This window comes from Prunus dulcis, chromosome 4 (assembly GCF_902201215.1).
Source record: "Prunus dulcis chromosome 4, ALMONDv2, whole genome shotgun sequence".
NCBI lineage: Eukaryota > Viridiplantae > Streptophyta > Magnoliopsida > Rosales > Rosaceae > Prunus > Prunus dulcis.
In genome coordinates, this window is record NC_047653.1 from 547,594 (window position 1) to 572,697 (window position 25,104).

General features: G+C 36.9%; 6 protein-coding genes and 1 non-coding gene across 8 annotated transcripts; 3 read left to right on the forward strand and 4 right to left on the reverse strand.

Moving 5' to 3' along the window:
* The first annotated feature begins 2,555 nt into the window (after positions 1-2,555).
* On the forward strand, positions 2,556-7,781 carry LOC117626138 (phosphatidate cytidylyltransferase 1-like). The gene is made up of 12 exons (XM_034357788.1): positions 2,556-2,777; positions 3,586-3,737; positions 4,120-4,373; positions 4,485-4,636; positions 4,889-5,030; positions 5,133-5,289; positions 5,815-5,862; positions 5,951-6,037; positions 6,718-6,846; positions 6,944-7,000; positions 7,290-7,373; positions 7,481-7,781. The coding sequence occupies exons 2-12, from the start codon at positions 3,654-3,656 to the stop codon at positions 7,562-7,564; spliced, it is 1,278 nt and encodes a 425-aa protein (XP_034213679.1). The 5' UTR covers positions 2,556-2,777; positions 3,586-3,653; the 3' UTR covers positions 7,565-7,781.
* Positions 7,782-8,081: 300 nt separating this feature from the next.
* On the reverse strand, positions 8,082-10,963 carry LOC117626589 (alkaline ceramidase). The gene is made up of 3 exons (XM_034358336.1): positions 10,754-10,963; positions 9,626-9,963; positions 8,082-8,960 (listed from the first exon to the last, which is right to left on the reverse strand). Exons 2-3 carry the CDS (start codon positions 9,877-9,879, stop codon positions 8,447-8,449), a joined length of 768 nt encoding a protein of 255 aa, XP_034214227.1. The 5' UTR covers positions 9,880-9,963; positions 10,754-10,963; the 3' UTR covers positions 8,082-8,446.
* Positions 10,964-13,856: 2,893 nt separating this feature from the next.
* On the forward strand, positions 13,857-15,514 carry LOC117625868. Its single transcript, XM_034357452.1, has 2 exons — positions 13,857-14,594; positions 14,911-15,514. Exons 1-2 carry the CDS (start codon positions 14,165-14,167, stop codon positions 15,402-15,404), a joined length of 924 nt encoding a protein of 307 aa, XP_034213343.1. The 5' UTR covers positions 13,857-14,164; the 3' UTR covers positions 15,405-15,514.
* Positions 15,515-15,933: 419 nt separating this feature from the next.
* Positions 15,934-16,021, reverse strand: LOC117626833. The gene has a single exon (XR_004585652.1). It is a non-coding gene; the product is annotated as a small nucleolar RNA snoR109 (small nucleolar RNA).
* A 904-nt stretch (positions 16,022-16,925) lies between these two features.
* LOC117625861 (phosphoribosylglycinamide formyltransferase, chloroplastic) lies at positions 16,926-19,095 on the reverse strand. Its single transcript, XM_034357444.1, has 5 exons — positions 18,520-19,095; positions 18,175-18,286; positions 17,591-17,767; positions 17,343-17,469; positions 16,926-17,144 (listed from the first exon to the last, which is right to left on the reverse strand). The coding sequence occupies exons 1-5, from the start codon at positions 18,890-18,892 to the stop codon at positions 17,031-17,033; spliced, it is 903 nt and encodes a 300-aa protein (XP_034213335.1). The 5' UTR covers positions 18,893-19,095; the 3' UTR covers positions 16,926-17,030.
* Positions 19,096-19,797: 702 nt separating this feature from the next.
* On the forward strand, positions 19,798-23,443 carry LOC117626506 (protein kinase 4). 2 transcript variants are annotated; one of them, XM_034358225.1, is made up of 3 exons: positions 19,798-20,336; positions 22,106-22,264; positions 23,235-23,443. In XM_034358225.1, exons 1-3 carry the CDS (start codon positions 19,965-19,967, stop codon positions 23,328-23,330), a joined length of 627 nt encoding a protein of 208 aa, XP_034214116.1. In that variant the 5' UTR covers positions 19,798-19,964; the 3' UTR covers positions 23,331-23,443. The 2 variants fall into 2 exon arrangements, with proteins under 2 accessions (XP_034214116.1, XP_034214115.1); XM_034358224.1 differs by lacking the exon at positions 23,235-23,443 and adding an exon at positions 22,617-23,140.
* A 63-nt stretch (positions 23,444-23,506) lies between these two features.
* Positions 23,507-24,536, reverse strand: LOC117626507 (vacuolar protein sorting-associated protein 27-like). Its single transcript, XM_034358226.1, has 3 exons — positions 24,342-24,536; positions 23,843-24,008; positions 23,507-23,611 (listed from the first exon to the last, which is right to left on the reverse strand). Exons 1-3 carry the CDS (start codon positions 24,453-24,455, stop codon positions 23,526-23,528), a joined length of 366 nt encoding a protein of 121 aa, XP_034214117.1. The 5' UTR covers positions 24,456-24,536; the 3' UTR covers positions 23,507-23,525.
* Between the last annotated feature and the right edge of the window lie 568 nt (positions 24,537-25,104).

The window sequence follows — 25,104 nt, forward strand, 5'->3', positions numbered from 1 at the left end:
TTATCATTAATCTGATCGTTCTTGACGAATCTCTCCAGACAGATGCTGTCTCTTGCTTTAGAGTCTAAAGGCGCTGCTGCCATAGGAACATGATCAGCTGGTAATTTAGATGAAGAAGAAGATGCAGGGTGCACCCTTCTAGAATGGGGTCTAAACACATACAATTCACCTCCAGTGATATTGTAATTATCTGGCTTCTTCATGCCACGATGGCCAGGAGAAGCTAAGAGCCATTCTTCGAGTGTGGTCAACCTGGTCCCACTCCCAGATGCTCCTCCTCCTCCAGTATTATTATTATTATTATTATTTTGAATCTTGTTCCTCTCTGGGGTCAATGGTCTCTTCCTTTTCTTCTTCTCTGCTTTCACTTTTAAGCACTCCGGTTTCAGCAACTCCATACAGGACGGTCCAGCTGGACTTGAATTACCATCACCTCCTCCTGCCTGCTGCGGTCTCTGTGTAGCAGCTGATGATGATGATGAGCGCTTGAATGTGCTCAGATTAGCTCCCATTTCGATCACTTGTCCCTCTCGTAACAAATAATAATTAATTGAAGGAAACTAGAAGTTTACTCATAGATTTGAAAATATATCCATGATGAGAAATGCCATGACTGAGTGCAAATTGGGGGGTTTTTAAAGAAATTTTGAGACGGAGAGGCCTAGAAGATTAATGTTGCTCATGAACACAATGAAAAGCTTAGGTTACGTCAACATGTGTGTGTGCTTTATCCATATGTTACATATATATATATATATAATTCTATATATATATGTATATATATATATATATATATATAATTCTATATGTGTGTGCGCGTGCGCGCATGTAAGTTGAATTTCATGCTACCATGATCATCATCAATTGGCAGGCTATCTGTATTCTAATCTAATACACACAAGAACCACCGCAGGTAGCTTGGTCTATCCTTCATCTTAGTAAGCCAAGTTAACACACCGCCCAACCCAATTACAAGTTGGATTTCAGATTTTGACAAAAATGGCGGTAAAAGCAATGATCTACGTTAAGAAAATACATAACTACACAGGTATGCAAGACAACTTTGATACTTGAATTTTCTCTTTCCTTGGGATCTGGAGATGATGATATATCGAACTCATCAGTATCTTCGTCGTCTTTTAGTACGTAGAGATCATTTGGTTTTCGATTAGAGAATCCAATTGCTATTGGACTTTGCATCTGAGTGGTGGCCGTAAATATTTGTTTAATAATATTCATATTTATAGATGGTATGAATGGGATTTGGAAAATGAAGGGCATTAATTTGGTCGAGTTCATTTTGTCTTCATGGTCAATATTGCATGTATCATCACATCACATCACATCACATATAATATGTTATGGTTGGTCTCGCATTCTCTTTACTTATGTCGTTTATTCTGTTAAACATCATAAGTTCCCTTCTTTTTTTCTATTGTTGATGTTTCTCATTTGGGAAAAAAATTTCTCAGTGTGACTGTAATGCCATGTAGATTGATAATACTACTATGTAACAGTGTGATAATCCCAGGACAGACTTCAATTATATAATATTTATAACGTATTGATACATTATTAACAATATCGATACAAAATTGGACAAGAGCAAAGAATTTTTGATGCTAAATGTGTTTGGTTTTTTATGAGTGACATAAATGAAAAAGATTATGGGCCTTAGCAGGCCCAATTTAAAAGCTCAAATCCGAACTCCATCCATGCGGCCAAAACTATCTTTCGGCTGGGCAGCGGTGAATTGGATGAGGCAAAGAGAAAGCTTTATGTTTACAAGTTTAATATTTCAAGTGTCAAATGGGGGCAAAAGCACCGAATAGAATTTAATAGATTGAGAAAGACTTCACTTGGAGTTGAGATAGAGAATAGACAACACAGAATCTTAAAAAGGGCATGGGCTTCCTTTCTCACTTTGGTATGTCACTGTCTTTACAAATTTGGGGACTCTTGCTTTGACACTTGGAATGGACCTCTAAATATTCAATAATGCAAGGTACACTTCTATATTTATAATTAATCACTTTTTTTGGTCAAAAATTTATAATTAATCACTACAAAGGATTCGTGTTGTGTCTCATCGTTTTGAAAAAGAAAAAAAAAAGATTTAATTCGTTCAATAATTGTCGTCCATAATATTAAAACTCATTATCTCCTTAACACTAAATGTCTGTAAATCACAAATAAATAAATGTTCATAAATCAAATTATTATAATTTAATAATTGATTTTTTGTGAGTAACCAAGTTACACTGTAAATGCATGCACCACAAAACCATAAACCAAAGACATTGTTTGTTGATTTCCTAAAAGATTAAACAAATTAATGTTGATTCATTGACTTTTACATGTTGACCACGTTGTGGTTATGTTATTTGGGACGGCACTAGGAATTCAAAGAACTTGAGGGGTCTAGGAAGAAAAGACAGCGCATCTAAAATTTCCAACGATTTCACATCTGAAGATGTCAGCCAATAGCCATACACGTGTAACTCCCAGACCTAAATCACAAATCCGACGCTCATAAATCCATTTCGTATCACCACTTTATACTTTACAAGGGAATTCAGAAATAGATTGTTGAATTTCGAGATTATTTTCGTTGTTTCCGTCTCTCTTCTTCCAGAAAACCAGTAACGAGAAAGACACTTTCACTCTATTTCCCTCTATCTCTCTTTCCATTATTCGTGCGTGTTCGCCTCCTTCTCCTCTATTGGGCTTCCTCGCCTCTCTTTCACTCTGTCACTTCCCAGAACCAAGGAAACGAGGTCGGTCTCTCTCTCTCACTCTCTCTGTCTGGTGTTTTCGATCTTTGGGTTCAAATTTTTGTTTTCAGATTTAAATTTCAAGAGCTCCTCTGTATTCAGCTTTTATATTGTTGGAATTTTTTTCTCCACCGTTGCACTATGTGTGTGTATTCTGCGTTTGTGTGTTTGAATCTTATGCGGTTGGCCAAGTTCTAATTTTTTATAAATCTTTCATTGGGACAGTGAAATTTTGAAGACTTTTTCTTTTTTTTTCTTTGGTGAAATTGGGGGTTTATATCTGAGCAATGCGAGTTCTACGCAGACTAGTGCGTATTTGGGTTAGTCTGAAAATGGAAACTTTTAGGAGTTGGTGGTGTTTAATTAACTATGGGTTACTTCTTTGCCTTGAAATGGAATTTTTCTTCTTCTCTTTTTACTCACTTTACAAGCTAGGAAGTGATCAGTATGGTGGAAGTTATTGAAATTAAGTTTATCCCAAAAGGTTTGTCATTGATGGTTGAATTTCCCGTTGGCCAAAATGTGGAATGTTGTCTTTCTTAACTAGTGCTTGCAGTCACACCCTGTGGTGGAGTGTGTTTGAAAGCTGCCTATTTGATTGCAAACAAAAGTGGGGCATGTACCAGTACTACTAAAATGCCCGTTCCAGAAACTTGGCCTCTCTTTCATTTTGTCCTTTACCGTGCCACAAGGGCAGTTGAGGTTTTAGCGTCTTCTACCTTAGTCTCTGTAGTGTGAAATGACAGAACAATTCTCACTTTATATTTCAATTACCTTCCCCAAGTATCATAAGGTGTTTTGTATTTTTCAGGTGACGATCATTTTGCATCAGATACATGTATGTTTTAACCTATTGAGCAAAAGGAAGTTAGAACAGTCATGCAAAGAGATAATGGTACCGGAAGCCCATCAGCCCCAAGGTCCCCAACTGCTCGACTTCGGCATCGTAGACGCTCAGCTGAGGTTTGTTAACTTGGATACTTCGTTATTTTTTTTCATTCTAATGGAATGGACTGTATAGTTTCATTTTGTATGAATCTATTCTTTCTCTAAAAAATTATTTGGGACAAAATGAATTTGTCGAGAAGTTTAATTGGTGGATCGAGAGTCCACATATAATTTTCTCCTAAATCTTTTTTTCTTACTTTTTCCTGATTTTGTAACTAATCATGTGCTTGTTCTTAAATTAGGGGCTTAAATAGTTATTTAGATACAATAACGGGCATTTGTTTTGAGCCCTTTTGGAACAAAAAATACAGAAAAAGAAACCATTTGCTGTATTAGATGTGCATGCTTGAGATTAATTGGGTAATACTTAGTCATTTTATTTTCTTTATGGCTGCAGGCTCTCCCGGATGTTGGTAAAACAAATGGAGGCAATTTACTTGTTAATGACCGTAATAAATACAGGTCAATGTTGATTCGTGCATACTCTTCTGTTTGGATGATCGGAGGGTTTGCACTGATTATATATCTGGGCCATCTCTGTATCACTGCCATGGTGGTGGTTATCCAAATCTTTATGGCAAAGGAGCTGTTTAATCTACTCAGGAAAGCTCATGAAGATAGGCACCTCCCAGGATTCAGGCTGTTAAATTGGTCAGAATAGTAGTATTTAGTTGTGTCTAGTGTTTTATTCCCCAGAAAGCAGTACATATGTTTTTTATATGTGTTACTAAAATATTATTTGATTTCAAATTTTCTGCTCAGGCACTTTTTCTTCACTGCAATGCTGTTTGTTTACGGTCGCATACTCAGTCAACGGCTTGTCAACACTGTAACTTCAGATAAATTTTTATATCAGCTTGTGAGCAGTCTTATCAAGTATCATATGGTCGTCTGTTATTTCTTGTACATTGCAGGTTAGTTACACATGTTTTTCTTTGTTTTTATATAAAGTACTTCTCTGCATAGCATATTTTGAATTGAAGTGAAATTAGCATTTCGCTGGGCTTGCCTCTTTTTGATCATCATCCAACTACATATTTGATGTGCACAATGACTTTATTGTTTGTGAATTTTCGTTTTGTTGGTGTTTTTCCTTTGCCCTCTTTTATTTTTAAGTACTCCAATTCTGATACTGATATTATTCCTTTCCCCAAAATTGGGTTCAGGTTTTATGTGGTTCATTCTTACATTGAAGAAGAAGATGTACAAGTATCAATTTGGCCAGTATGCATGGACACACATGATTCTAATTACAGTGTTTACACAGTCATCTTTCTTTGTAGCCAACATTTTTGAAGGAATTTTCTGGTAATTTAACTTTCTGAAGGAACAACATTTCAACACACATTACCTTTTTTCTTTTTTCTTTTTAAAATTGCTTTCCCTGACGCAAAGGAAAATTTGATGCAGGTTTCTTCTTCCAGCATCACTTATAGTAATCAATGACATTGCTGCTTATATCTGCGGTTTCTTCTTTGGAAAAACCCCTTTGATCAAGATATCTCCAAAGAAAACTTGGGAGGGATTCATTGGAGCATCTATTACAACTATAATATCAGCATTTTTGGTGAGCTTGTTATTTAACTTGGTGATAATAAATAGACTTCAGTTTTTCTTACATAAAATTGAAATCATAGTTTCAGTTATATTGGGGTTGTAGCCCATTCTTTAAGGTCTGTGTCAAGGGTAATGTCCAATGTGGATCTAGCATGATAACATTTTATAGGTCTTATCCTCCAATAAAATAATGTTTTGATTTGACTGGGAGTGCCACGATAATTGGTCACAGTACATCTCAACTTATTGCAATGTGTGTTTTGCCAATTCTTTTTTACTGTTGCAACACCCACATCACACCAATCATAGGACGTGTTTAAAAGGTTTTCCCGAGTGACTTATCAAACCTAAAGTTTTCCCCTTTTGAATTCAAAATTAACTTGTACACCCTAAAGTTTTTGGTTGCATGCTTGAACCAAATGTACGATGTTCCTGGGATGTATACACATTCACTATAAGCTCCATGAGAGTTGATAATCTTCTTGTTATATCAATTTGAGTTATATGAACATGGTATGTACTTTTGTATGTGCAGCTTGCAAATATCATGGGTCGTTTCCAGTGGCTAACATGTCCGAGAAAGGTAATAATTTTGATGAAACATAAGCCAATTGATTTGGGAAAGAAATAGAGTTTCAGTTATAGTAGCTTATATGTTGATACACTTGCAGGATTTATCAACTGGTTGGCTTGATTGTGATCCTGGTCCATTGTTTAAGCCAGAATATTATACCTTTCCAGAATGGCTCCAACCATGGGTGAGTGAAGTGACATTTATTGATTCTGTAATTACATGAAACCAGACCAGTTTGTGTATAGTAGTAAACCATGGTCCGTGGTATTTCTTTCAACTGAGTTCTTTGTGCTGGAGATCAGATATTTGACTTGTTTTTCACTTTGTCATGGTGAAGTCATAATTTTGTCAAAGAAATTGCTCATATCCCATATAACATGCATTTGCATTTATGCCTTTTGTATATAATAATTAGTATCTACAGTATGTGCTTTATCCTCTTATTCTGATAAGATATTTGTATCCGACCAGGCACATGTATATCTTGTGATTGCGCAGCATCCGGGAGCTATTTGTGTTTCCTTGTCTGGTGTAGATGAATAATAATGATGTTCTCAAGTGAAACTTGTTCTTTTTTCCCTTGCACGTTGATAAATTTTGGGCTAAGACTGCTGTTGTACAATGCTATTCATTGTCGTCTGTTCTGTAGCTTGCCATATAATTAAATCTAATAGTTTATTCTATGACTGTTATTCCGTCTGTGGTTCAGCATATTTCCTCCTACTATTAACAATTCGAAGATGAACTCTTAATGCACAGATTTGGTTATATAAAAGCTATGCGTGCAATTGAATTAGGCTATTTCAATCTTGAACTATAAATTCAGAGGTGTAATAATAATATTTACTGTCTTTTGTGTTGCAGTTTCCTTGGAAAGGGATCTCGATTTTGCCAGTTCAATGGCATGCTCTATGTCTTGGGTTGTTTTCATCAATAATAGCACCTTTCGGAGGTTTCTTTGCAAGTGGTTTCAAAAGAGCTTTTAAAGTCAAGGTTTGCTTTTGATGTTTTAATTTTGACTGATGCAATTATGTATAGTAAGTGTCAATTGTTCAACATTATTTTAAATAATTTTTCCCATTTGTTATAGGATTTTGGAGACAGTATCCCTGGACATGGTGGAATCACAGACAGAATGGATTGCCAGGTAAGTTTTTTTTTACTAAGATAATAAAGGAGCACTTCAAATTGTTCTTTGGTACTTCGAATGTGGCACTAGTGTATTGTTGCTTCCACTTCCCACATTTATGAAACTACTTGAAGCTGTCTTATGTTGACTCTTTTGTCCTTAATAATGGAATTTTAAACGTTTCTTGTATTCTATGTTGTGGGGTCTTCTTACCTTTGTGTTTGGCTTCAAACATGGTTCTTTGTCAATGATTTAACTGCTGTCTCCATTTGTGCGCTTCTGTAATTGACATTGTTTTATCTTGCAGATGGTAATGGCTATATTTGCTTACATCTATCATCAGTCGTTTATTGTGCCTCAAAGCCTCTCAGTTGAAATGATCATAGACCAGGTATTGTTTTTACAAGTGTCACGCATAATTTTGTTCTTGGCTTTTTTGCTAATGAACTAGAAGTAATTCCAATTGCATTGACATTTTTTCTTCTTCTGCAAATATAGATTTTGATGAACCTCACCGTTGAGCAGCAGCAAGTTCTGTTTGAGAGGCTTAAACAAGTGTTACAGGATAGGCTGGTTGGATAATCGTGTGAATAACCTGTATTTGTGTCATCACTCCTCTCCCTTGCATGTTTGTACATGTTGGCACAGAGAGGGAACCAAAAAAAAAAAAAAATTATATATTGTAAATGGTGGTGTTCTGTTTTCGTAGAGCAACCCCATTAGGTTGGAGGCATTCTTCTGTGCGCAAACCCTGTATAGTGTCTCTTTGTCTTTTAATATACATGAACTCTAGATGGAAGTGACCCTTCTTTTTCTCCCTCCCTCCCTCCCTCCCTTTGATGCGCCTTTTGATGGATTGATTATTAGTTTATATGCCCACTGCAAAAATGGGTGTTTTATGACCAACATTGTATTTTGCTTTTTCTAAATTTTGATGGAATTTCGTTTAGAAAGCATATTGGTATTATTACTTGTATGCCTTATCATGTTTCCAAACGTGTCACCCATATTCTAATTAAGCCTTCTTACACAATAAAAGTAAAAGAATCATTGGAAGTTCCAGAGCACAAAACAAAACCATAGTGGCAAAAGAATCATGTTAAAGCAATGAGCGGCAAAAGAATAGTTGGATGCTTGCGATGTCCAATCCACTACAATCCAAAATCATGATTCAATTTCTGTAACAAACACCTGACAGAATCATAGTTTGGCTTTCAAATTGAAAAACAAAAAATATTAAGCCATCTTGTCTGATACGACAATAAAGAGCTTATAGATATGTTACATGTCCTACTTTTACAACGAAAATTAAGACAATATCCCATCTAAAATAATAGAAACAAAACTTCTTCTTGGCCCATCTAGAAAGTGAAACAAATAGATTGTCCCTGTTGTTTGCTTACATTCTGAAACTGTGAAGATGTCTCAACCAAAGCAATATGCCTGCCAATTGCTTCAAACATCTCATTGGGTTTTCGGTTTTTCAATCTTCACATAGGGCAAAACCCCCATAAAATGAACTACTTGGGGGCCCCACCCTCGTTGCTGAGCCCGGCAAAACATCAAGAAAGTGTTTGCAAAGTAGGAATTAAAACCCATGAACAAATGCCACAAGGCATGACCTTGCGGGTTAATGGTCCAACTGGATATCTCTTCACAGTAAACATTATCACAGAGCCAACACAAACTCCCTATAAGAAGGGTGGCAACATACAGCTTTGCAATCCTCTTAGCAGACAAGTCTTGGGTGTATATATAATACTTGTACATTCGAGGAATGCAGAGGAGGCACAAGATCACATAGTGTACCTTAAAGCCAATTTCAAAACGAGCCACAGAATGAACAGCAGCAAAAACGGCACCATAGAGGAAGAGGAAGATGGGCATTGTACTGCGATAGTGCCAATCTGGGGAGTAGAGGATATACATGTAAAGGAGCATCTCCCAAACCATAGGAGTCTCATCGCTCTGCTGTTGCCTGGAAATATATATCAAACAAATCTTCAGACATCAATTTTCATAGCAACTATTTAGTCAAGAAGAGAAAATTTCATAATAATGTTTGACAGACTGAGTAACAAATAAAACTATGAGGCAGAGAAGTCGTCCGCATAAAGCCTGCATAGCTAATGCAGACGCGCATGTGTGCATATGTGTGTGTTCATTCTTCAAGAAAGCTAACACCGATATCATTAGCTACCCAGAATATATTTAATGAAGCATCTCAATAACATGAATTCTTATATGTTTCTCAAACATTACGGATCATTGCAATTTTCCCCAGTCCATAGAAGACTACATTTGCTGCAACTAACCAACTCAACCTAAAACACTTTTGGGTGCATGAATTATACTTATCTACAGTATCCATAGAAAATTTATTTATAGAAGAGAGAAGGAAACAATCAAATAAAAATATTTGCGACTCTCCATGTGAAAGTTGTTCACTTCACATTGGGAGTTACTGCTAAAATGCTTATAATACTCATAAAAGTCTAATATACACATGTTATTCACGTTTTCCAATTAAGACTCTTCTATCAACACATCATAGTTACTCTAATTCTAGCTTGAGAATCCGAGTTCAGCCAATGATCCATTCATTTAAATTTCCAGAACAAGTAAACTCAGAATAATACTTACACATGCTGCAACGTGGCATGGTATAACATGCTTCCAATGGCAAGAATCATATTAGATATGTGAAGAATGCTGAATCTCTTCTCAAACCGCTGCCTTAAGACATTTATAAGCCCAATGAGTGCCAAAAGAATGCTTGGGATGTTTGATAAAGTGTTGAAAAATTCCGCAATATAAGAAGAGTAGGCATAATTCTTCTCGCAACATTCAATCGTGGATGTGACAGGACCCCAGAAGCTTGATCCGGTATCAGCCATTCCTCTTTCTATGTTCTGTATATATAGAACCAAGTCTTGTTATCCAGAAAGTTGCAGAGTTCACAAAACCTGCACACCATACACCTGCACAAGATAATATTCTAAGCAACCAGGCAACTTGATTCAAATAATACAAAAAGGAAATAAGAAACATAAGAACACAGTTCGGATAGAGATGGTATAATAAAATTTACTACAAACAGAACAGTATGGCAAAAACCATGTTCATCAAACGATGCATATTCAATCAAAGCATAAAATTAATATCCTAAAACCAATCAAAGATTCTAAAAATTGCATTATGCATTAAGTGCACGCGACATTGTAACTGGTTTTAACTGCATAATTTAACCACACATCTTAAAAACACTTCTTAAATCAAAACAATGGTTACATATTTCATGAACGTTCACATCTCAAAAACTCTCGAGTGCATGGTTTAAACATCGATCTATACAACAATATGAAAATAAACCATGGCAATGAAAACCAGCTAATTTCCAACCGGTGGGTCTGTTGGCATTATATTCGCAAATAGCCCACACTCCACGAAGGTAGAATCAGATCCCACATAACAAATCCTTAAACCTGATTAGACCAACATCATTATTCTCAGGAACACAAGAAATACCAGCAATACAATCAATATTCGAAAATAATAAGATCCAATCTAACCATTAAGTAATCTCAGAAAAAATGAAAGCCAAACTCAACCATTACCCATGACCTATGAATCCATGAACGTGCCCAAAAGCTCGAAAGCCACCAACGAATCAATACAAAAAAAGAACACAAAAGCCAGATACATGGTATAAGCTACTGTATAATGGAATAGTATATTTATGTGCTATGCATATAAAGTACCAAAACGCACCGTCTGGGCTGAAAGAGATCTCATTCCTTCTTCTCTGGTAGGCTTGGTGAGTCCGTATGTCTCCCTCTCCAAATTTCAATGACAAAAGGGATGGCTTGTGGTGGTGATGAGGGCAAGAGGCTCAGAATTTCTTTTCGGCGTTCGAGGCAGAAAGAGACCGAGTCTGCTTCTTGTGTTTCTTTTCTTTCTTTTTTCTATTTTTATTCTTTTCCAGTTTTATTTGATTTTTCATTTTTAATGGTTTGGATTATTTTTGAGTTCTTGGCCGGGCCAGTGCCGACAAAAAACCAAGGCCCATCGTAACCCAGCTCATCCTATTGCCTCAAATTTTTGGTCCAAGCTGAAACCCTTGTTAGGTTGCTAAATGGGCTTTAGATTTCAATAAGTCCACTTAACTTGGTTACAATTTTGGGCCTACAAACTATATTATTTTTAAGAACCTTCAAAAGAAACCCTATACATTTTATTTTATTTTATTTTTATTTTAATAGGGAAAAACCCTACAGAATTGATTAGTCAAGTTGTAATGAATATTTTAACCTAAAATTACTGATAAAAAATAATAGGGAATGACAATAGTCAACTCTTATATAGATGTATTGGTAAAATGATATATTTTTAAGGCGAAACTTTCACGTAACGAGTACATTATTAAGTAAAATGTAACCGATGATTCTCAAGTATTGACCTTTCAACTTCGTGAGAAGGTGCTCTTTACAAGTTAGTTTTTAATAATAATGTATTGGAAGCTGAATCAATAACAATGTTTAGAACTCATCTTCAATTTTTTTAAATAAAAAAGTCCTACTTGAGTATATAGAAGGGCCAACGTATGAATGAAAAATAACTTTATGTAACAAAGATAAGTTTAAAAATAAAGTCATTATCAAATGCTTCCCACTAATAAAGGGTTACCTTTATATAAAAATACATTTTCATTTAAAAAAAATCAAAAGATAGAGGGATTAGGCCAACATGATTAATGCATCTACCTCAAAAAACAATCGTATACACAATCTTAAACATGCATTAACGGGACTCATATATTAATTTTATCATATTTATCGTTCAATGATGAGAAAATGAGACAAATTTCCTTAAAACTTGATATGTACAAGTACCAAATGGAAGTACTCGGTGGAAGGATTTCCAACGTAATATTTATTTTTTTGTTGGCCATAAATAGACAATGAAATTGACTGATAGTAGACTAGTAGTACCTACCTACGGTCTCTTTTGGTCCAATGGAAATAGATAACCAAGTTGCTTTATATTTATATTTAAAAGAGAAATAAAATATAAAACGCACATGTTTATCAAACTTCAAAAGTAAGTTTGCTTTGCCAACAAATGTTGGTTAAGTTGGTAAGGATCGTTCTCTTCGTTATCAATGTCCAAATTTAGGTCTCCTACTGTCGACAATCCTTTTTTTAAATAAAAAAATCTATAAAAATCATAAATAAATAAAAATTCCCTCTATAAGTCGTAAAAAAGACGTTGATATTCCATAACTCTTGAATGACACTGGTTTTCTTACTCAAAAAGTAAGTTTGCCTTTTTATCTTCGTTTGGCGGCTATAATGTGATTGGATATGTCACTTTACCTGTTAACAATTTCAACAAGGTCACGGTTTTCTTGATTATTATTGTTGTTGTTTTTATTATATATATAGATTACATTGGTTTTGGATTTAGAAAAAGAAGTATTAGGGTTCAATGCATGTAGACATGTTTGGGTTCATTGAACCTGGACATTTCGGAACACCATTAATGGTTTCAGCTTCCGTTTTCCACATTTTCCACATCCAAGATGTAGGATGACGTATTTGGCAGACTGGGGCACACGTGAGAAAACTGTGGCCCACATGCTTCTGTACACTAGGAAGGAAGGGCCAAATTAGTCTATTGCCTAACATATCAGAGAAGTAATGCTATATTTATTATATTTTTATTTTATATTTTTATATTATATAATGTAGTATGTTTATATTATATATCACATTAATTAAATGAATAAAATGTATTTTAATAAAGAAAGTTTAATTAACAGTTTTTTTTAAGTGTTAATAAATCATAAAAGAAAAGAAAATGTTAAATATATTTAACTGATATGGTTGTCTACCTGATTTGCCACGTAAGATCATATAAAAATGTGATATATATATATATATATATATGCACCACTCCACTCTACACATATCAAAAACTCTACAATTTCGAAACTAGCTATACGTTTGCCAAAATAATCAAAGCTCCTCATCCATCATTGCCAACTTGAAAACTGTAACTAATAGTAAAACCAAAAAATTATAACCCCTAAGGAACAAACCACCAAGGAAAACAAAGGAAAACTATGTTCTACCTTACTGAACTTAGCATATTCTATGCCATTTCTCGTTCATAGTTGTTAGTGCGTCATAGGGTTATCTTTTGGTTTGACTCTTATGTATCATCATTAAATTTGTGACATTGCAAAAAGATTAGTCAACTCGAGAATCATTAAGAAATTTAATGTGATTAAAGGAATACATTTATCTTGTTTAAATTGAATCTAAATCCTCTATAGATTATTCACTAACGTCTTCAATAATTTAAGTTGCTGTAAGAAATAGTCATCGACGTTGGCTTGAAAAATAATTAATACAAGTTGTATACGTGATAAATATAGTTATCTCCCAAATTTAATTATTAAATGAAGTATTTTTCATTAAATGCAATGCAATTTAATTGGACGTGAAATGGTGACCAAATCAAAATCCAATTAAGTCCTCTGAACTAAATTGTTAATTTAAACTAATCCACGGTTTCCTCATGCTTATTGTATTTCGTACACAAATCCTTGTGTATCTCATACACACTCTCTTCCTCGTCCACACAAAAAAGCAATACAGAAAACGGAACGGGGACGTGAAAAGGGGCAGATTCATTTGAAAAGAACGCGATCAAGCCCACATACATCAACACCACCCCACCCCCCCCCCCCCCCCCCCCCCCCCCCCCCAAAAAAAAAAATGCAAAGTCGCGCACTCATAACTGGTATGAGACGTTGCTATAAATAATGCACAGCGGCGTTTAGCTCTTCACATCGTGTCATCATATTCATTCCCCACTTGTGTCTTTTATGTAAACACCATGAACACAATATGACAACACTATAGAGCAAACACCCAATTACCTTTCCCCCTCGTTATCTCTATATATGTATTTATTAAAAACAAGAAAAAGAAACCCACAAATCGTATCATTCACTTGAAACGTTTTCTCGCAAAAGTGAAAGCGGATAGTTGATTGGGAGCTAACCCATTAAGGGAGCAGAGCAAAGCACCCAAAAAGGGGAAGAAGAAAGCAAGGAAGTTGATAGCCAAGCTTGCTAGCAATAGGCTATATAGCATTAGAATTTAGAGAATTAAAATGGCAGCCAAGATTCCAGTGAGGTTTCAGAGAGTAGCAGCGGCTTTCGATGAGGTGGCGCGGGTGAGGCTCTGTGAGAGCAGTGGAAGCGAGCACTCGGCGGCGGCGGAGAGCTTTTCGGATTTATCGGCTCTTGTCAACTCTTTCATTGAAAGAGGAGATTTCAGAGGAGAAGGGGATGCCCGTAAAGACATAAACAATAAGGAGCAGTTGATGGAGGAAGAGTCGGAGGGTTATTGGTCTGATTCAGAGACCAAGAATACCCTGCAAAGCCTGCTTGATAAAAGTGACGAGGATGATGACGATGATGTGAAGCAGAGGATTTTTGCTGAGGTTGAAGTCGCAGTTGGAGGGGCTACTGGGGACAGGTCGTCCCCGGGGTTCAAGCGAAAGTTGATGGCTCATTTGCGCGAGAAGGGTTTCGATGCTGGTGAGTAAAGTTTTCTTCTTTTGATTCCTCTGCACAGTTCTTGAAAGAAATAAGATTTATTTGACCGAAAATCTGTCTTTTAGTTCTGAAAATTTGAAAAACTACCATTCATTCCTTCTTGTCCTTTCTGTTGAAAGACTGCAAATTTAAAAAGTAAAAACTAGTTCAATTGGTTAAAACTTTGTGAAAGTTTCTTGATGCATTTGAAAAATCCCAATTGGGTTTTCAGTTTCTTAAGATGCACTCTATAAACCCAATTGAAAATGGCTGAGATTGAGATTAATTACTAATTATGTTGTGCTTCCCAATTTTACAGGACTGTGCAAATCAAAGTGGGTGAAATCCAGCCGGTTCCCAGCGGGGGAATATGAATTTGTAGATGTCCATGTCAAAGGGACTCGTTACATTGTTGAACCATTCTTCGTGGTAGAATTCGAAATCGCTCGTCCCACGAGTCAATACGAAGCGTTGCTTAGTGTCTTCCCGACGACATTCGTCGTACAAGTTGAGGAGCTGAAGAAAATTGTGAGGCTCATGTGCACCGCCATCAAAAAGTCGATGAAGAGCGTGGACATGCCAATGCCACCATGGAGGAGAAATGGGTACATGCAATCCAAATGGTTAGGCTCCTACAAGCGCACAACAAATGCAGTTCCAGCCAAGGAGTTGGAACACAATGAGAGTGTTGGTCTAAAGAGATCAACGGGGTTTGAGGCTTTGACTACAAAGGCTTATTATTGCAGAGATGCCTTTGCTAGCAAGAACGGGTTAAGAGTTGGGCATTTAACTGCTGCGTTTCAGGGCATCTGAGCATTCGTTTTGTCCTGTTTTAGTTTGGTAATATAAATTTTGAGATTGTGATTTTTTTGGCTACCCCTTGGGTAGTAATTTTGGAAACCATCTGGGTTTTGATTAAAACAATGTCTGTGAAATACCATTATATATTTTTTTGAATAAAATGTAAAATTAATTTGTCTCGTTTCGCTTGGGTCAAGTCATATCAATTTGTCCAAGCCTTCTTCTCATGTTTATGATTTATCAGAATTTCACGTCCAAAGTGAAATTTGTGATTTGCCTTTGAAATCCCCAAATGCACGACAAAATGAAAAATGAAAAATGTAGGCACCGATAGACGCAAACAGCTGGGAAATCAAAGCAAGTTTGCCTGGAAGGTACCCAAACGAAAAATTTGTTCATGTAAGAGAAGGTTCTCATGAAAAGGCTAAATCCTATGCCATTTCCCTCATCTCCCCTTCTCATATGATTCATTCGAATTGAAAATACTCTAAATTAAGAAGAAGAAAAAAACAATGAAAAAGATTGTTCAATAAGAGAGAAGAAATGTGAGAAGCTCGGTAAGCAGATCTGTCGACAGAACACAACGACCGGCCAGTAAACTTCTCATGAAATCGATTTAGCTACAGCCGCTTTGGCCAAATTCAAGAACAAGGTTACTGATTTTGTATCAAACCCTTCTCTTGGTACAAGTAGCTCATTCAATCTATAAACTTTCATCTTTCCAAAAACTAAAAGACATGCAGAGTTGAAGATTAGAGAAACAGAGAGAGAGAGAGAGAGAGAAATGAAAAGCTAAACGGCTGAAGAGAGTGAGAGAGCAATGTGATGGGACTCTCTCAAAACCCTAGGGGCTGCTTTATAATGAATGAATCTGGGATAAATGTTAAGTGGGGTGGAAGACGATTAGATCTCAGCCGCACATCTGTGATGTCAAGAATATCTTTCGGTGCTACGGATGCAGATGTATTACTTCACAATACAATCGCCACCACTGCGCTGTCAAAATGTATCACTTGGGCTTCAAAATAGCTATTGAAATCTAGACCGTCCATTTGTGTCAGGCCCATATAAAGTACGGCTTGGAGTTGCCAATCTTTTTCCTTTAATTTTTTTGAAATCCAAAGCCAAGTGTCTTTGGATGATAGCTAGCATATGCTGCTTTGAAATCTAGACCGTCCATTAGTGTTCTTTTTGATTGATACGAGGAAGACATGGAAAACACTGACCTTCCATAGTATTTGTTGTTGTTGCTGTAAGATAATGAACAAGATGTGTTCAAAACAAAACAAGATCACACTGTAAAGAATGTTAACACTCCTCAGATGATTAAGCAAACTGAGAGAAAACAAAAATATAAGCATACACACTCCTCGCGCCATTCTACAAAAAAGATAGCCTGTAGTTTAACAGGAAATCAAGCGCTGACTAATTTACTCATACATGACGAACAGAAATCATGTTAGTCTAAGTTTGGAGCTCTTTCTTAGCCGCCCCGCCCAACCCCAACCCCCCAACCCCCCCCTCCCCCGGCCCTTTCCCTTCTTTTGTGTGTTTATATCTGCATGCATCCAAGTAATAGGACGTTTACATCATCATCATCTGGACAAAGCCCTTCAAAAATGAAATCCTATGGTTCTGCTAGCTGTATTCATTGGGATTTTCTTTGCTCCGGATTATAGGAACACCATCCTCCCTCCAAATGACCCGATCTTCACATAATGCTGTTATCACTTCCACATATATGCGATGCTCCTGAATTCAATAATGAAGCCAAATCAAAAAATTATTTGCACAGGATGCACATACTACCAAATCTATGAGTATAGCATCCAAAAAGAGGTCAGTATAAAAGAAAAAATGAAAGGAGGGGAGAAAAAGCTTCTTGTGGTCTGTCAGTGGTTCAGACAAATCAACAATTGTAAATAAAAGAGTGTCATAAAATTGCATTACCTCCCGAAGAACCCTTGCTGCCAGCTCCTCCGCAGTGTCCTTGGCAAGCACAGGGACAACTCTTTGAGCAAGGATACGTCCCGTGTCGTAGTGCTCATCAACAAAATGTATTGTAGGGCCTGTGTATCTGACCAAAATGAAAGAAACATAATATTAGGTCTCCTCCTCATACATGGAAACAGCACAGTGTAACTTGAATAAGCGAAATTAGATTCAGAAGCTATTGAGTTTTGGCAATAGTAGCATACCTTGCTCCAGAAGCAATGACCGCCTTGTGGACCTTCATCCCATAATTACCTTTGCCTCCAAATGCTGGAAGAAGTGACGGATGGATGTTCAGTATGGATCTGGGATAAGCTTGTATCAACTCTGCTGGTATAAGTTTTAGGTAACCAGCCAGGAGAACAAAGTCAACCTCAAATCTCCTGAGTACAAGACATCAAAAGCTAATAAGCAATAAAACAATGCTTTTAAAAATATTCACAGATAATTTATGCCATGCTAGCTTAAAAAAATTACAGCTCAATTTGGCCCATATTCTTAGGCTTAGACATGAGAGAACATATAAAAAGCAGGTATATTTAACCTACGCTACGGTCATAGAAGAGCTGGCAACTTTAGCCATCAAAATAAGTTGTGTTAAAGTGCAGGCAACACTCAATGTTATTTAGAATCTTTCCAATATGTGAAGAAGCTGAATTAGATGAAGCTGAATCAGATTCAAATAATTTCCCAGTGTTAGACTAGATATTTTGATGGCAGTGCTTATACAACAATGAGTTAAAATATAAGACACTCCTCCTGGCTTAACAAAAATGTGAAAGAGCCTCACCTAAGGGTAGCAACAAGGTCAGCTGGAGATATTCCATCAGCCTCAAGTTTTGTTTTGGGGAACAATATAACTGGGAGGCCCTTATCTCTTGCATAGTCAGCACCTCCGCAATCTGAATATACAATATTTGTATCAAAGATTTATACAATATATTTCTGAAGTTGCTAATTTGCTTTCTGTTTTCACCACACTCTCATTAAAAGAAAGAAATCAATGAGGACCTTTCCTCTATAAACATAAAATACTATTATATCTCAAATTGGTGTTTATCCAAGTTGCTAGATCAATATCAACAAGAAAACCAATTTCACACAATTCATAACAGATTTGGAGAGTGGAGGAGACCTTGTTTACTTGTGACTACAACAACAATGTCTCCATGAATTGAACCCCGAAGACATGCTTCTTGAATGGACCGGAAGTTGGAGCCTCCACCGGAAACGAAAACCGCAAGCTTTTTCCGTCTAATCCCACTTCTCAAATCTTCTTTATCAGAAGCAAGGAACTCAATTCTCTCTCTACTGTTCCTACACTGAAATACCTTCCCAGACAATGCACTTTGTGAAATAGAAGGGCAAGCTTTGAAGGAGACCCATTTTTGGGATTGAGCAAAAGAAGCAGAAGAAGAGGAAAGGGGAAATTTTACAAAGACTTGGGTTTTGGTATTTTGAATCGGTGGGGTTGAGCAAAACCCAGAAAGCAGACGCTGAGCTTCCATTGAAAGGATGAGAGGGAATGCTGCAATTAATTGAATAACTGAATACAATGAAAAACAGAATCTTTGGAGCCAAAAGACTTGAACAAATGTCTTAGACGAAGCAGAAGAGTTTAAATGTGAAAAAAGGCTTTGATTTTGCAAGCGGCTGCCAGTGCCTGCCTTCTCTTTTCGCCGCTCGATCGAAGCAGGGGAGAGGCTGGCTCTGCTAGTGTTTATTCCTTTTTTAACTTTCGTTTTAATTTGTCTTTTTTTCTGTAACGTTTTGGTATGTTGGCAAGGCCAGTTACTGAATAATGGCCCAGCCCATTCTGGAGCCTCGTATTCTTTTTGGGCTTGTTCTTGAGGGATGCTAGAGGTCCAGTCAAAGGCTTACTGACAAAAGTACATATCCGATTCCTCATTGTTTTTCTAGATAAGGGCATGGCATTGGCATATGCCAATACTAAACCTATTTTCTCAATTTTTTTTCTTTTCTCGATTGTAATGTATGGGGGAGCAGTTTCGAATTTGGATGCAATAAGGCGGACACACTGCCTTAACCAACTAACTTAACTTAAATTTAATTTTAAATATATTTTTGGACACCAAATATCCCCATATTAAAAACACAGCTAAATTTTTTTAATATTCGGATTGCATAATACTACTCCACACTTTGTGTTTTGAATACCGGATCAAATACCCTATTTGTTAATTTAGTTTTCTCTAGACAAGTACACAATTAAGTAAATAATTTTTTTTAATTGTTTCCAATGATTGGTGAATGAAAGTGGAAACAAGAGAAGGGCCAAGTCCCAATCTGGTGAAGAGTCCACGTCAACGGCCCTGATTTAGCATCACGCGAGTAACAGTGTACGAGCACCATCCAATCCCACCCAAACACGGAAACCATAAAGGACATACATCTAAACGCACACCCGCCCATCTTTAGAGAGAGAAAGTGAGAAACAAAGCAAGAAAGATACAAAGAAACAAAGAATTTATATAGAAAAATCTTTTTAATTTTTTAAATTTCATCACGGATCGGACGCCCACCGAGTCGCCAGCGCAGAATCGGAGATCCATCAGCAAGATGGAGGGAGTTGGGGCCCGACTCGGGCGGTCCTCGACCCGGTACGGACCAGCCACGGTGTTCACTGGGCCGGTGAGGAAGTGGAAGAAGAAGTGGGTCCACGTAGCACCATCCTCTAACACCAACAACGCTAGTTCTACCACCCATCACTCTCATCAGATTAACGGCCACAACGGTACCTCTAACGGTAATAACGGCTCGCATCTCTTGCTTTACAAGTGGACCCCAATTACCCAAAGCCAAAACACAGCCATTAGCAACAATAATAACGCAGTCACCAATGGCAATGGGGGGGACAAGGTTTCTGCAAAGGACGACGATGCATTGGGGGCTAACGAGGAGCCGCCTCGCCGAAAATTTAAATACATTCCGGTAATTTTCTGCGATTTTACTTATTTTATTCATTTTTGTTTAATTCTCTTGGAATTCTTGGATTTGGGGCTGATTATTGTCTGGGTGTGTTTTTTTAGTCGTTTAATGAAAGCATTGTGGGTGATTGAGTTGAATTCTTTATGTGTTTTCTTGGGGTTAATAGTAATTTAGGGTTTGGTTTCAGGATCTTTGGAAAGGAGGTCTTTTTGGGTTGATTAGACACGTGGGAAATTATGGGTTTATGTTTGCTTTTAATGTTTTTTGGGGCTGATAAGTGAGGATCTCGTGATTTGCATTAATGTTTGTCCTTGAGTTTAAAAAGGAATGATAGGTTATATTGACTAATGGTTATACCCAATTGTACAATTTGAATTTGAGTTCTTAGTCGAGTTAAAGTGGTGGCTTAGCTTAGCTTGTAATTTGTGAAGGAACTGTTTGAAGTTTTGCTACTAATACAATAGAGTTGTTATTGCATTTTGTTTGTGTATATTTTTTAATGTTCACACTCATGTTGTGAGTCATACTTACCGCAGCTCACGATTATCCATTTAAAACTGAAAAAGAATTAGCTCATTAGAGAGTTTTGTGTTTAGTAGTAGTATGATTGAGGAGAAGTGGGAACTTGTCGTTTTCACGTTATGAATTTCTTGAGTTGCTTTATGATTAGTGATTTTGTAATTCTAGTAGAGGATGCAACGGTTACTGTTAATATATGAGACGAGCTACTCTGGACGAATTTATATGACATTAAGCTGAATGTTGTTTTAGTAATAAATGATTTTAGTACCTTGATAAAAGATAAGATGTTAAAGGTTGTAACTTGTAGTGATTACAAAATGCAGTTAGCTTTCTCACAAAGTTGATATTGAATCTCCGTTATCAATAGGGGGTTTTTGGGGTTTACTTTGATATTTTATACTCTAGAGAATGCTCTACTGCTTATTATCAATTTTCCTTTTGGCATCTTGCTGAACTTTAGCATATGGGAAAGAATTTCGAGCCATTCCTAAGTGGTCAGTGGCAAAATAACTTTGGTAAAAGCAGTGATGAAGTTTTGATTACTACACATTGATAAGGATGTAGTTATGGAGCAATGTGATAATCAAAAGCTTACACGTCTACTGTGCTTATTTCTACGGTTTATGTTAAGATCTAGATTTATCTCTGCAGAAGCAAGACTCAGAGAAAACATTGATATGTGAATGCCTTTGTGGTGTTCCTAGGAATCTCTTATTTTCCCAGAATCTGCATTAGTGCTTGCTTGACTGAATCCTAATTATAGGAGCCAGCTATGTTTATAAAATTGGTAGTGTTTGTCCTCGTTGGAAATTGGTGTCATGATCTTATTCCTATGGTGAGCTTCTGGAGGGAAAAGAGGTGGTTTACTTACACTGGATAGTTAGGAAAGTACTTGCGTAGGGAGGTACCATGAAGTAGTCAAACCTGAGTTTGTGATGTTGTGTACTTGTGCTTGGAGTGAGTATAACAGTTGAAAACAACAACATAGAGGTTCTCTATGCTTGTTCGTGTGCTCTGGTGGATTATTGGAGGAACATATGTTTTACAAAGGATGACTCTTATGATCGTAATGGTATTGAGTTCATTGTGCTGTAACCATTTCCCAGGTTACCACCATAACATCACTAGACTAGTTTTCCAATATTGGAATGTGGTTAACTGGATAGAATCAATTCGACTTTCTTAATTATTTTCTGTGATTTTGTTGGGGTTTTCTGTTGAATGATAACTTTGGCCATTTGACAAAGCAGATTGCTTTACTGGAAGAACAGCAACTTGAGGCTGCAGAACAGGTTGAAGATGAATCTAACTCTATTGATAATGAGCCAACTGAAACAGAGGCCACTCCCAAGAATGAGGTTTTAGATGAGAAACCTGACATTAATGACGTTCCTATGGAAGAAAATGAGGTAAAATGTTTGTAACTATTTTTATGCTTATGTTGTTTCCTACTATATCTTGCTTAATGGAGACAACATGCTTATTATGTGCGTTGATGTATATGGAAAACCTAAATTGACTGATGAATATGGACATTTTTGGGGAGGAGGAAAACTTGATGGTTAGGTTTTCTGTATAAAAGGTGAACTACTATCAGTCTATATGGGCACTGGACTTTTCTGGTGGAGGGATTCCATTTAATTGTCGTTCTTTATATAGGAAATTGAGGAAAGCATATTGGCAGTAGAATTCCAAGATAAATCAAATGGGTTTGATTTCATTTTCTATTGACTATAACTTGTATTTTGGTTTCATTCTCAGGACAATAATCAGGTAGTTTGCCAAGATCTGAATGAAAGCACTTTGGATTTAAGTTTGGGCTTGAATGCGCATGAAAGTGATAATGGTTCTGCTTTAAATACTGAAAAAACCAGAAATGGTTAGTTGCAAAAGTAGGTTCAACTATTGGTGAGCCTATGATTGGAGGTCTTCGAAAAATGGCACTCATAAACTTAAAAGGAGGAGCTAATTTGTTGGTGTCTAATTCTGAATTCAGTTTTCCCTTTGGCTTTATATTTTACCTATGGCCATATAGGGCAAGTGAATTTCAGTGGCATACGCATGTACTACTAGTCTTCATTTGATGTTTCATTGTTTAGCCGATTGCAAATTGCACCCATTTGGTATAAGATGCAAAACTTATACTTTCAAAATTGAAATGATTGAATTTTTTTCCGCGGCCATTTTTGTTTACTTCTGAGACAGGAGATGTTGTACTTGGAAATTGTAGTGGGATTTTAAACTTTTGAATTATTAAACAAGAACTATGGTAAAGTTTAGTCTTACTATGCTTTAGTTCCTTGATTACACCAGTTGAAATGTCTTGCTATGTCGTTTCATGCGCGATTATGCTAATTATAGTAGTTGGCATGTCAACAGAGATGTACCACCAGTTTAACTTTGATGCAATTTCAGTGGCATGCTCTTCTATACGGCCAGCCTCTCAAGCTCCTTCTCTCTCTTAAACGCTCTTAATGCTTCCGCAGGCCTTCCTTCTCCTTTCAGAATTTTATACTTCTTCTCATCCAAAGCTTGCTGACGCAACTCCTCAGGATAAGCAGATCCATCACCACTCTGTAAATGATTAGGCTCATCAACAGAGAGATTTCTATGTATTTCTCCCACCCCATGGTGGCTGAAATCTTGTTGACTATTTGAACAGATGCACTACTACTCTTGTCCTGATTCCTTCCTATCATTACCGAGAAGTTGGTTCAGAACTTCATCCTCAGGCTTTGATGTCAACTTCAGACTGCCTGCACAGAAAGTTAGGTTTGATACAGAAGGAACCATCAAAGGGTAGAGTAATTCAATCTTTTTCTGTCTGCCATTAAAATGATGCAAGTGCAACAAAATCTATCTATACCATAATTCAGCTAAAAAGCATGTGGCAGAAGCACAAAACTAGCAAAACTGGTGACAGAACCGACAAATGTTCAACGCAACAACAAATGAACTAACAACCTTAGAAGGAATCAAGATGGTAACTCTCCCAGCTCTAGTTTTGTGGCCGTGTCTCTCAAAGCGTGCTGCTTCTTCTAGATTTTCACAATGCTCACAAATCCGCACAGGTGAATCACCTTGCCCGCGTAAAAACATTTTTGGCTGGGTGCAGCTGTTGCAAAACAAGCCCCCACGCCTCCGGCAATGATGCTGAAATTCCACATTGCATATAACCAAGAATCAGAAAAAGACCCAGAGACAAGAAAGAAATATCACATTCAATCCTAGAATAAAATGCAAATAAGCTTTATATAACCAGAACACATTTCTTTGCACAACACAAACTAAACAATCTACTACGGTGTCTACAAGGTTCAAAATTGAAAGCCACCAAGCGCAGTATCGAAATCACGGTTGAGTTCACATATAAACTTAAAAAGGCTCAGATTTTAAGGGCATGGGTAATGAATAAACAAAAGAACTTGTCAAGAACTCATAGATGGGTCACTGGATCGGAGATGGAGGGAAGGATAAAAAATGAACCTTGCGATTGATGAAGGTGAACTGAGAAGTACATCCCTGACCGTGTGAGGCGTCAACAACCCAAGTATTCCCTCTCAGTGATGGCTTTGCCGGCAACCCTATCTTCTCCAACATCTTGGCTAAGGGACACTGAGCAGTACAGCCGGGCGGCTATACTCCTCAAATATATTTTAATCGTACAGCCCCTCTTGAAATATATTCGGATATTTAAATAGTACGACCGGATGGCTATACTCTAAATATATTCGGATATTTAAATAGTATAGCCGTGCGGCCGTACTATTTAAATATATTTGGATTTTCAAATAGAACAGACGGCCGGCGACACTCTAAGTTATAGCCGCGCGGCTATACTATTAACATATCCCTGCATGTCAGTGAAAACTTAAACTTGTCCGAGTCCCACCGAACCAGTCGTTGGTGATTCGAACCTTCGCAAGAAAGGAAGCTTCTATCAAGCAAATAAGGCATACCTCTGTGATTTTGCTTTTGTCAGCTGGTGTGGTGGTGGCACCTATAGACTTTGATTGATGATAATGGAATAAAAACTTGAAAACTGTAGAATGATGAAGCTCCTGGAACATCATCCTTGTTATCACCCTGTCAATTAAATTGATATGCAAGAACATAAGGTGTTCGACCCACCATGTTGTTTGAGAGCAATTGGTTTTCTTTTCAGATTATGACTGCTCCTTGCACTTGAAAACTGGAAACTCAGACACACAAGTGCTTGTAACAAATGGGCAAAAAAGCTTGGCTATGA

Coding starts and splice junctions, on each gene's coding strand:
- LOC117626589 (XM_034358336.1), bottom strand. CDS start 9,879: ATGGCTGATACCGGATCAAGCTTCTGGGGTCCTGTCACATCCACGATT. Junction 8,961..9,625: donor CATGCCACGTTGCAGCATGT/GTAAGTATTATT, acceptor ATATATTTCCAG/GCAACAGCAGAGCGATGAGA.
- LOC117626506 (XM_034358224.1), top strand. CDS start 19,965: ATGGAGGGAGTTGGGGCCCGACTCGGGCGGTCCTCGACCCGGTACGGA. Junction 20,337..22,105: donor GAAAATTTAAATACATTCCG/GTAATTTTCTGC, acceptor TTGACAAAGCAG/ATTGCTTTACTGGAAGAACA. Junction 22,265..22,616: donor TTCCTATGGAAGAAAATGAG/GTAAAATGTTTG, acceptor TTTCATTCTCAG/GACAATAATCAGGTAGTTTG.
- LOC117625861 (XM_034357444.1), bottom strand. CDS start 18,892: ATGGAAGCTCAGCGTCTGCTTTCTGGGTTTTGCTCAACCCCACCGATT. Junction 17,768..18,174: donor GACCTTGTTGCTACCCTTAG/GTGAGGCTCTTT, acceptor TCTTGTACTCAG/GAGATTTGAGGTTGACTTTG. Junction 17,145..17,342: donor CAGCAAGGGTTCTTCGGGAG/GTAATGCAATTT, acceptor TATTGAATTCAG/GAGCATCGCATATATGTGGA.
- LOC117626507 (XM_034358226.1), bottom strand. CDS start 24,455: ATGTTGGAGAAGATAGGGTTGCCGGCAAAGCCATCACTGAGAGGGAAT. Junction 24,009..24,341: donor TCACCTTCATCAATCGCAAG/GTTCATTTTTTA, acceptor GTGGAATTTCAG/CATCATTGCCGGAGGCGTGG. Junction 23,612..23,842: donor CAAAACTAGAGCTGGGAGAG/TTACCATCTTGA, acceptor CTTTCTGTGCAG/GCAGTCTGAAGTTGACATCA.
- LOC117626138 (XM_034357788.1), top strand. CDS start 3,654: ATGCAAAGAGATAATGGTACCGGAAGCCCATCAGCCCCAAGGTCCCCA. Junction 7,001..7,289: donor CAGACAGAATGGATTGCCAG/GTAAGTTTTTTT, acceptor TTTATCTTGCAG/ATGGTAATGGCTATATTTGC. Junction 7,374..7,480: donor TTGAAATGATCATAGACCAG/GTATTGTTTTTA, acceptor CTGCAAATATAG/ATTTTGATGAACCTCACCGT.
- LOC117625868 (XM_034357452.1), top strand. CDS start 14,165: ATGGCAGCCAAGATTCCAGTGAGGTTTCAGAGAGTAGCAGCGGCTTTC. Junction 14,595..14,910: donor CGAGAAGGGTTTCGATGCTG/GTGAGTAAAGTT, acceptor CCAATTTTACAG/GACTGTGCAAATCAAAGTGG.